At 44.6% G+C, this 11,211-nt stretch overlaps 1 protein-coding gene across 5 annotated transcripts; it reads right to left on the reverse strand.

Annotated features, from left to right (window-relative positions):
* Positions 1-457: 457 nt before the first annotated feature.
* prmt1 (protein arginine methyltransferase 1) lies at positions 458-6,928 on the reverse strand. 5 transcript variants are annotated; one of them, XM_080488604.1, is made up of 11 exons: positions 6,871-6,928; positions 5,401-5,487; positions 5,158-5,313; positions 3,881-3,944; positions 3,641-3,783; positions 2,531-2,618; positions 2,309-2,424; positions 2,068-2,218; positions 1,801-1,922; positions 1,451-1,541; positions 657-834 (listed from the first exon to the last, which is right to left on the reverse strand). In XM_080488604.1, the coding sequence occupies exons 1-10, from the start codon at positions 6,895-6,897 to the stop codon at positions 1,458-1,460; spliced, it is 1,038 nt and encodes a 345-aa protein (XP_080344730.1). In that variant the 5' UTR covers positions 6,898-6,928; the 3' UTR covers positions 657-834; positions 1,451-1,457. The 5 variants fall into 5 exon arrangements, with proteins under 5 accessions (XP_080344733.1, XP_080344732.1, XP_080344731.1 ...); XM_080488608.1 differs by having other exon boundaries at positions 5,401-5,496; XM_080488607.1 differs by having other exon boundaries at positions 458-1,541; positions 5,401-5,496.
* Between the last annotated feature and the right edge of the window lie 4,283 nt (positions 6,929-11,211).

Consider the following 11,211-nt stretch of genomic DNA (forward strand, 5'->3'; position numbering starts at 1 on the left):
AAGGTGGATGGACATCGTTTCACCCCGGAAATCCTACATTTTAATCTCTCTGGCTGAAGAGCAGATTGATCAACAGTAAAACATGAATCTGAGTTCATGTCCACAAATGTGCTGGTTCCATTCTTGTTTCTTTTTTCTTAAAGATTCTCGTATTTCATCGGTTTTAAGTTTCAGTATTTCACAATTGGTATTGATCAAAGAAAAACTGGAGATTAAATTCAAACTATTGTACAAACTTTGGGTTTTAGTAAAACTGCAACATTATATGGATATAAATTGAAAACAATGTTCAGTTGATTTGACCAATCCACTCAGTTTTGCATTAGGAAGTTAAAATCAAAAACCAACTGTTTACAACAGAGACTTAGTCAGTCTGATAAAAGTTAAAAAGTACAATACTGACCTATTTAACAGGATTTCAAAGTAAACTTTTTCTTAATGAGCACAAGGTACCAGTGTCCTCGAAACGAGTTTATTAAAAAAGTTCTCTCCGACTTAATGTGGTTTTAAAGTTACGCGATAACTCCTCCTAGTGTCACTGATGAGCTTCTTAATCCCGTCGCCTATTTAAAGGAATTAAATCTTCTCCAGTTTAAACCAGCATTTTGAAATCAGTCACGGTTTGAGAACGTAAAAAAGCCCACAAGACATTATCTGATGAAAGAATACCTACATTTTACTGTTTATTAGATTTATTAATAAAAAAAAAAGCAGCAGCACAAAATACAAAAACAAAAAGATGAGTTCAAACAGTTCCTGCAGAGTCTCATGGTCACTGTGACCACCGGGACGCTGGAGGGGAGGGGGGAGGGGGGCGGGGGGGGGGCGGAGGTGCTGCCTCAAACAGTGAAGGGTTGGTCCAAAAAAACAACAAAAACAAACGTTCACGAGCTTTAAGACGTAAAAGGTTGGAGCACGCGGCCGCTTAAAGCTCATCTCGGACGACTCAACAGAACTGGTACAAAATCTAGAAGTGCAGCTTCACACGTCATTTCTGATGAGCTGGAAGTGGAACCGTGAACAAACCCGACGCGCCAAACTTAAAAAAAAAAAAAAAAAAAAAAAAAAAAAAAAAAAAAAAACCCGTCTGACCAAACCTTAAAGAAGAAGCCGGGTCCCAGAGCCACACCACCTCCTGGACGTTGCGACGCAGCCGGAGAAGCTGCCGGTGGCGTGGTGTGACCCCGGGAGCGGCTGCAGCCTCACAGCTGGTCGACGCGCCTCCACTGGTCTGCGCATGCAGAAGGATCTGAAAAGCGAAACCCTGCGAGAACACGACGACCCGCACACTGAACCTCGAGGAAACCTTTCTGGATGAGAGAAAATGACAAAACAAGTCTTTTAAAATGTGGCTGCGGAGGAGGGGAGGTTCAGACTATTGAGGAGCCTCCCCGTAAAAATGGATCATCTGTCCTCTAAAGACAAACTAAACGGGCGGAGGGGGGGGGACGCTGCGTCTAACGCATCCGGTACTCCGACGTCTTGGATATCTCGCACAGCTGACCCCGGAAGTCGATGTCTACGGTGAAGTCCAGGTCCCTCTGTGGAGCAACAACAACAAACAACAGGTCCTTTTAAGCTTTTAATCGGATGAAAATAAATGTGCATCAACAATATATTTGCTGCCGGGCCGCAAAGAAAGAAGGTTTATTTTGAAAAAACTCCATCAGCGATTCTTTCATGCTCTCAACTCAGTTTTTTCTCATAAAGGCTTTTCCATAACAGAACCACTGCACGGCTCACATCTACCACCAACAGGACGAGCAGAGCTCTCAGGGCGGCCGGATTCGGCCCACTCACATTGTTCTTCACGTTGGGCTTCATGCCGATGGTGCCGAAAATCTCCTCGCCCGTCTTGACGGTCAGGTAATCGTCCAGGTAGAAGACAGTCTGCTTCCAGTGGGTGTAGGGAGACTCCGGACCTGAGAGGGACGGGGGAGGGGGAGGGGTGGCAGCAGGTGAGAAAGAAACAGTCAAAACATCCTCAAAATCAAAGTTCTGGTACATTCTGATGTTTTCTTTCAGTATGATCATTACACCAGTGAGTGAGTGAGTGTGAGTACTGACTGGTGGAGAAGCCGATCCTCTTGTGACACCGGGTGAACTCGATGTTGAAGTAGGTGACCAGCGCGTGGATGTAGTCGTTCCTCTTCACCTGCAGGCAGAACGGCGAGGTGAAGGTCAGGTCCTCCGCCTTCACCGTGTAGATGTCCACTTCCTGAAACACAAACAGCGTCACCTTCGGTCCGTTTATGTCAGCCAACCCGTCCCCCCACCCCCACCCCCACAGCGTCTCCCCTCCACTCACCCGGATCAGGCAGGAGTTGCTGACCAGCTGTTTGGGGTCGACCACGTCCACCAGCGGCTCCTTGATGGCCACCTCCTTGATGCAGGACATGTCAAATCCGTACACGTTCTCCCACCCTGACACACACACACACACACACAGGTCAGCTCAACGCTCGCAGACAGAAAATGGACTAAAGGTTCTGAATCGTAGTATCAAAACTTCATCAGGCAGGCGGCTCACAGTGGATCTTGTAGTCCTTGTACTGTCGGTCTTCGATGGCCGTGACGTACAGAGTCGCTCTGTCGGGGAAGATGAGACCTTCTGGCTTCTGCAGGACACACAGACGACACTCTGGTCAGGAGTGCCACATCGAACACTAAAACCACCAGCTGAGGTCTGAGAGTGAATCGCCCACACCCCACAGGTACACCAGTAAACCTAATCAGTCTGCAGCGACACTGGAAACACTTTCTACAGCTTTACTGAGAACCAGCAGCTTCACTACATCCGGGCTTCTTTCAGGCTCCCATGTTCACACCCCTTCAAAATAAAGACGTGACATCTCAAGGCTTAAACAGCCCGTTCACACGACCTTCTATAAAGTTAGTTCAGAGCCAGGGTGCTTCTTTACCACAGCTTTACACCTCCCTCAGGTTGAATCCTACACAAAATTCTGAACGGCAACTATCAATTATATTGCTAATTAATCTGATGCATCTTTTTTGTTTCTAAACATTGTTGAGCCTTCATTCACCCAGGTGAGTTATTAATAACTTATTTTCATGAAGAAAAACACAAGAGAACGGTGCATTTTATTTAAGTAATTTCTGTAAAACAGCTCGAAAAACAAAGACAATGAGCAATAATTGGACATAAATATAAACTGCTGTCTCGGTTTTCTCATGTTTCTCGGACCTTTTGGCAGCCGCCTCTGACATCTTGCTGAAAGCCTTGACTGTGGCCCACACGACTCAAAACAAGAACTACTACTGGCTGTTGGCTGCTTCTCCTGCTGTGCTGGTAGATTACAGCTGAAGGTGGCTCATTACTGCCACACTGTGGTCACTGCTCGAACACATTGGATCAAAATTTCACACAAAAAAGACCAATTACAGTAAATACTTGTTATTAACCATTCCATGACTAAACTCTGACAACTATTTTAATAACTATTTAATCAATTAGTTGGATCAGCTGTCGTTTAGTTTGTACTTACGAATCGTCTGTATCTGAGGATTTCGATTGGAGAGTTCTGAGTCTCATATTAATTGGTGTTTTAATGTCAGACTGGCTCAAGCAGAGGACGGTCTCCGAGTTCAGCTCAGTGCGAGGACTCGGCGGTAGACCTACCAGCCATTTGTCGCGGGCGTAGATGACTGTGTTGAGCATGGACTCGTAGAAGAGGCAGTAACCCATCCACTCCGATATGATGATATCCACTCCCTCCACCGGCAGCTCCACCTCCTCCACCTTCCCCTTGATGATGGTCACAACTGGAGACATGAGAAGGAACAGGAACGGAGGTCACGACCTTCATCATCATCATCATCATCCTCACAAAGCACTCCACCTCACGGTCCAGTCACTCACCATCATCCAGGTTGTTTGCTTTCACTATTTTCAGAGCGTAGTCAGAGATGCTGCTGCACTCGATCTGTCAGGACAGAATAAAAAGGTTCAACTCACCACGCCTCTTCACTACATTGCTTTCATACACATTTTCACTTGTGATTTTCCAGAAATCTTCACCAAATTTCATCGTCTGAAACCGTTTCATTAAAATATATTTGTATTTCAATGTTCAAACAAGCCGCTTCTCAAACAGAAAACATTTGCCATTTTAGAATAAAAAATTTAAGGACTGCATTTCCCTCTGCTCATTTTTGACACGATGAATAAAATCAGCTGAATAAACTCAAAACTGACACTGGGTTCGTAAATCTTTTCACCTGATTTGTTAACAATTCTCTTCAAACTAGCAGGTGCAGATTGTGCATCATTCCATGTGAAACAAACACTTTCACAGCAAATTGGATAAAAAAACCAAATAACACACTGAAGATGAATGCCTTTCACATTTGAACCGATACAGTACCAATACCTGCGAATCTGTACTTTTCAGTGTGTTTATGTGATTACAAATGTTAATATGTTTAACAATAAAAACCTAAATATTTAAATTTAACATTTGTTTCTAAATATATAAACTATCAAAACAACATCAAACTGTATCGTTACATCGCCGTTTCACAAATTTCTTCAACATGAAAACCCTTAACTACAACTAGTAGAGATCAAAACCCAACTCCATATTCATTTCCATTGTGAAAACACTGATGGCTGATCTGAGGCCGTCGACAATTGTGCAGTTTTTAGCCATGAGAAAACTCCTGTACTAAACCAGGAGCTTCCTCAGATTAGAGGTTAGGGTTCCCACCGCTGGCCTTGCACTACACGTAACAAGTTTTGCAGCGAGAGTAGACTACATCGCATTTTTAAAAGCGGAGCTGTACTTTCGAGTGCTTTCTCTAAGCCATGCCTGCTGACGGCATTACACTCATACGTGCCTTGCTGTGTTCAAGTCTGGCTTGGAAAAATGACAGTCTCTTCCACTCCTCACAGTCACAAGGATGCATTTACGTACCGAAACAGAATCATTTTTAGTTTACCTACAGGTACCTAGAAAAGTACTGAATTCAGTACCTTTCCTTACGCCAACACTCGTTGTCGAGGTGCATCAGCTTCATCGGATGCATTTCATACACCAGCATTCATAAGCTCACTGATGGGAACTGCAGCGCTGGTGGAAACAGCGGCTTTTCATGACAGTGTGAACCCTGTACATTCAGGGCGGAGACAAGACGTACCCCTATAACCTTCTTGGCTCCGGCTTTAGCAGCGAACATGCAGAGGATTCCCGTCCCGCTGCCCACGTCCAGCACCACCTTGTCCTTGAAGAGGTGCTTGTTGTGGAACATGGCGTTTCGGTAGGTCAGAGTGCGAACCTCATCCTTCAGCATCTCCTGCAGGCAGAAGGTAAAAACTGGTTGAGCATTCAGACCATGTGACACAATGTGTGAGGGGGGAAAAGGAAAAATAAGAAAAGTTACCTCATGGATCCCAAAGTGGGCATATGAGTCGAAGTAGTAGTCCTTAGACGTCATATCCTCAGCTGCAGGCTTGACTGAGCTCTCCCCCTGAGAAACCTCGACAAACACGCTCCAAGTTAAGGCCTGAAGGAAGCTCACATTTAAAACCTGAAATCTGGAGACGAGCAAATCGCTGGACAAAGGCGGTTTCTACTAAAGTATATTAGCGGGTTTGTCAGAGAGCGGCACTGATGATCAGATGTGAAGTCCCCGGGTTATAATTCAAACACTTATACTTAATTGTTTAATAGTGATTGAAGAGCCACATTAATAATAATTAACAAGTACAATTTATTGAATGGAAGGGACCGTTCTTAACAGTTGACATTTTGTTTTTACCAATTTTATCCCTTTTGAAATCCAGTTTCAAGATTGTGAAGTTAATCTCCACATTGATTTTTTTTTTTTCTTTGTGGATGTTTTGAAAAACTCAGTAATGGCCACATACAGGGAGGCGACACCTGGAGATGAAAAGTGGTTTGATTGATCTACAATTCATCATTCAACTTTTTCCCCCCCAACTTGGATTGCTTCACTGTGGCCTTGCATGAGGCCTTGGTCTCTGCAGTGCAGATTGTTCTTTGTTATCACAGGAGAAGTGTGTCACTGCACTGAAATAGCCTGGTATGTGGTTTACTCCACACAAGCTGTGATGTGAATGGAAGCTTATTAAAGTCTGCTGATCTTTCCCAGACTGAACCCGTTGGCGAAGTTCATAAACCCAGCTCTGGCTCTGATTGTGGGGTACAAATGTCTGTATATGTTTGAAGTGTGTCAGAGGGAGCACGTGGTTCATGCTCCTCTGATGGGAGCTTGGCCTTCATCCAGCACAGTGAAACCCCGAGACTCCTCCAAGACACCAGCAGAGATGAAAACCAGGCCTCCGGGGTTCAATTCAACCTGGAAGGGCCAAGTCCCGCCAAGGTCAAGCCACTAAATTGCTCGTTATTGGTGTAGCGGAACGGCTGGCTGGTGAAAGCCAAGAGACGCGGACAGGTGAGCCGTGCGCGCGCTCCCCGCCGGCCGAGAGCCCCGAAGCCTCGCGGGCTAACTACTAGCCGGGATGCTAACACGTTCGTCCCCATGCGGTCCGGATGACTCGTCAGTCGCCGGCTGCTCCTCTCACGACCCCTCGCCTTTAGTGGACAAAGACGACTCGGGGAAGGAGACGTCATGTGTTTTCAACGGTGTTTTAATTTGAGGCTCGGTGAATAAAATACGCAGCATTAAAATTGGAAGAAAAAAAAAAAAACGTTCCCCCAAGTTAAAATGGATGCATCCTCATCGGCTGCGTATGAAGTGATAAACCCCCGGTGTGGTGCAGCTACCGTGTAACACTTAGAAGAAATGTATCCCGGCTGGTAATGGCGAGTCTAAGCGAGGAGTTTAGGTTGGTTATTCAGAGCAAACATACGCATTTTCATTTCTTACCTCCATCCTCTCTGCTGGTGCCGCCATTTCGATCCTCCACCGAACTGCGTGAGTTTCAAAGAGCGTGTGAGGCCACGCCCACGACAGCCTGCTCAAATCTCTGATTGGCTCCTGGATTCTCTCATTGGAAGCCCAGCCCACGATAGTCGGCTCTTATTTCTGATTGGCTCCTGTATTCTCTCAAATGTGACGTAGCAACTCACAAACAATGGCTCTTCTATATATTCAGTCATTCAAAAACACCCTCTTTTTCAATTCTTACCGGGCAAAGACAATGAAATAATGTCGTGATGTTTATGTTGGCTTTAAAAACGTATTTTCCTGTTCTCCAATAGAATAGAATAGAATAGAAATAACCTATTAATCCTAGACGGAATTTCTTGTAATGGCCCCACACAGAAACCGCCCCCAAAAATATAGAATAGAAGATAAAATATCAATATGGCAGAGTAAAGTTAAATATCTAATACTGACTGTTAAAGGGGTCATGTGCATGGGTTTCCTCCGGGTACTCCGGCTTCCTCCCACAGTCCAAAAATATGCATGTGAGGTCAATTGGTGACGCTAAAAATGCCCCTTGGTGTGAATGTGAGTGTGTGCGGTTGTTTGTTTGTCTGTATGTGTTTGCTGGTACTGGTGACCTGTCCAGGGAGTACCAGGCCCTCGCCCACAGTAGGCTGGGCTCGGCTCGGCTCGCAATCCTGAATTTGATAAGCAAGATAGAAGATAGATGGATGGATGGATTAAGCAAAATTCTCTTTTTAGTGGTTTTAACAGTCATATGCATCCATATACCTGGGAATAACGCCCCAGAAGTGAAGAAAGTCTGTCCTCTCTCTCCCTGGCTTGTTTCAATTTTTAAAAAGTGCGTTACTCCAACCAGCCAATCAAAAATCAAACCCTATATAGTGTCATCGGGGGTTTAGCCAGTCCAAATCAAAGTAGGCCCTCCCTTTCACTCCTCCAACAGTTAGACAGCTCTGCTCTGGCACATGGCACCACGAGAGGAAGTACTTCCTCCTCCTCCCAAGAAGGGCATGTGTGGGTGGAGCCAGTCCAGCTCACACAGACACAGCAGATTCTGAATGCAGCTCCTATGATCCAATATTCAAATGGAGGAAAATCAAGGAAAACTTGGATTTGGGGCAAAAAAAACCTTTGAATATAACGTTTTTTGACCAACAACACCCATATGAAAGAGTTGAAAAGCTGTTTACAAGGAGGAGTTATAGAGTCTTGTTGCCACAGGAATGAAGGCTCTTCTGTGACTCTGTTATGTACTTCAGTGGAATGAGCCTGTTGCTGAAGGTGCTGCTGCTGTAGACCAGGACATCATGGAGGGTGAGAATCATTGCTCAGGATGGAGCTCAGTTTGGACCGGATCCTCTTACCTGAGACCACCTACACAGAGTCCATCTCCACCCCCACTCGCCTTTCTCAGGAGTTTGTTGAGCCTGTTGCTGTCAGCAACCCTCAGCCTGCTGCCCCAGCATGCAACAAGCAAGGAGCACAGCCTTTGCCACCACAGAATCATACGACCATAGTGCATAGTGCGACAAATGTTGAAGGACCTCGGCCACCTCAAAAGAATAAAGACGGCTTTGGCCATTCTTATAAAAGGCTTCATTTACACCAAATATTTATAGTCTTCGATTGCAGCTTCATGAAGACTCTAGTTTAACAAATATTTTGAATGCAGATGAGCAGCAATGCTGCTCGGGCGTCTGCTCCCTCTATTGAGTGTCGTTAGTCTGAAAGTAGCCTCTTGTTCAGTGCAAAGTCCCAGTCATTTTATACTGGCATTGGAAAGTTAGAAATTTATTGGATGTTTTACCAAAGCATCGAGCTTCCTTGTGGGTGATCTTATAGTCAAATCCCTAGACCACTGGTTTGCAAGCTTTCTTCCCTGGAGTCAGCCCAAGATATTGTCTTTTAAAATAAACGTCTGGACCCCCCTATTTAGCAGAAATTTGCCCAAACATCACAGTGAAGCCAGACACGGGCAGACAGAATCAATCTCACCACCTTTCGTGTGCACATGTGACCCCCGCCAATCCTCCACCAACAAGATAGAGGGTTGCAGAGGACACTGCAGGGTGCATTCTGACCCGAGGCGGCTGTCCTCCACCAGGCCCTGTGTGGTAGCTGAGGTACCGTGGGGTGGGAATGTCTGCGATGTTGTCCTTTATGTCAACCCGTCTCTATACATTTTGTCCACATCATGAGATTTAGCCAAGTTACTTAATTTACAGTCCTTTATATTTAACTTTTTTCTTTTTAAAACCCCTGCCTGCTGTTTGACCCCACCACTGAGATTACACCTATGCTCTGTTGCCTGAGCTCCGGATTACTCCAACAACATTTTGCCTGCCCGGCTCTGAACAAAGTGCCTGAATCTTTACCAGTCTTGAGTTTTGTTGTTATGTCAGTTTCATGAGAGCATGTGGAGCTCAGAAGGGACACACAGGGAGAAATGTGTGATGGTTAAAATCAGCAGTGGCACATGAAGAACAGCTTCAGACTGAGCTGGAGCAATGTGGAGAGCTGCTTTCAGTCTGTACAGAACATCAAACACTGAACCAAGAAAGGTTTTATGGACCAAAGCCAAAGACGACAACTCCACTGAAAGAAGGCAATCTAAAATAGAATATAATCTATTGATAAAAAGAGAAAAAAATCTTCTTCAAGCTTATTGTGACATGGTCTACAAAGTTTAATGTTCCTGGTCTGCAGCGGGGTCGTGTTTTATCTGGAAATTGAGATTTAATTTTTAATTCAGGAACTCAGCCATTTCTTCTCCACTAAAATATGTATGTGGTTCTTGACATTGCACGTAATAGAAAAAGGTCTTGCATGCACATGTCTGGTAAAACTCTTTATCTGACTCTTTATTGAACTCGTCCATCTTTTTTTCTGTGACGTTTCCACACGCTTGCTCGGTACTTAGAGTTAGACTTAGAATGCCATTTAGATTTTCACCAAAGTAAAATTTTGTTTCTATGGCCCAGATCACAGTAGGAATACTGCATATGGTGTCCATCAACAGTAAATTTGCGCAGTTTTGCTTTTACTAAATGAAAACTGTCTGTATTCATTTTTATTAGACAATTTGTTTCTCATTTCTCTTTCAGAACCATGTGACCTGCAAGCAATCCCATTCAGTTCAATTCAATTCAATTCAATTCAAATCAATTCAATTCAATTCAATTCAATTCAATTCAATTCAGTCCACAACATATACAACAAAGTCAGCTCAACACACATTTACAGAGAAAAACCAACAATTCCACAGGACTCACACTCATTGTATTTCAAAACACAGTTCCTTGGGTCATGGTGTATCGCAAAATAAAACAAATAAATACAATAAAATGAGATTGAAAAAAAAAAAATCAGCAATTTCTGCAGTATTGCACAGGGCACAGCAGCTCATGCTGAACAATACAAATACGGCAGCAATTCACATGGTGAAAATGACTTAGTTTCTCAGTCTGGGTCATGGAGGATGCAGGTGGCTGTATCCCTGCATCGGGTGGTGTAGATGTACCTGATGGATGACCGTACCACCCTCTGCAGAGCCTCCTTCTCCACCACGGTGCAGCCTTATTATCACACAGTGAGGCAGGAGGTCAGGACACTCTCCACCACACAGCTGCAGAAGGACCAGTCCAGTCCAGCTCTCCTCAGTTTCCTCCACAAATAGAGCCGCAAGCAGAGGCGACAGTGTAAAAGAAAAACTCCCATTTAATAGGAAGAAGACTTTCAGAAATATTAGCAGATTCCGAGGGTTCCTGCATCCCACGATGGTGATGTGTGTAGGGAGCAGTCCAGAACAAGGACTTCACACATCATCTGAGCTCATCCTGAACATGTAATCACACCACAGGCTGGGTCATTCAGTCCCCTCCTTCTTTATATCCACCTCAGTAACACTAAAGTCACATTTATGGAGAAACAATTGTAATAAGGCCACAAAGAATTGATGGTAAATTTATTAAAAATAGAAACGCTCTGAAAACTTTGAGAACTTCCAATTACTGGGTGTGAACGTCTGAGCAGATCTCACCTGCGTCCTACTCTGAGTGGGATTAACATACCTGGGATATCTCTCCATTACCCCCGTTGACTTGACCAGGCATTTTCAGTCCTGATAGGCGATGCGACAAAGCGGGTTATTGACTCAATAAACTAACCCAGGCTTTTCCAATCTTGATCAGTGCGCGCTCACATAAAAGGGCCGGCGTTTGCAAACATGGAGAAACCCTGCAGAGCAGCCATAGAGGCTTCTTTATCGACACCTCAGATTCACATGTCCATCTCGCCAAACTCAGAATCAGTGAT

The sequence above is a fragment of the Lipophrys pholis genome (assembly GCF_963383615.2).
Source record: "Lipophrys pholis genome assembly, chromosome: 19".
NCBI classification, from domain to species: Eukaryota; Metazoa; Chordata; class Actinopteri; order Blenniiformes; family Blenniidae; genus Lipophrys; species Lipophrys pholis.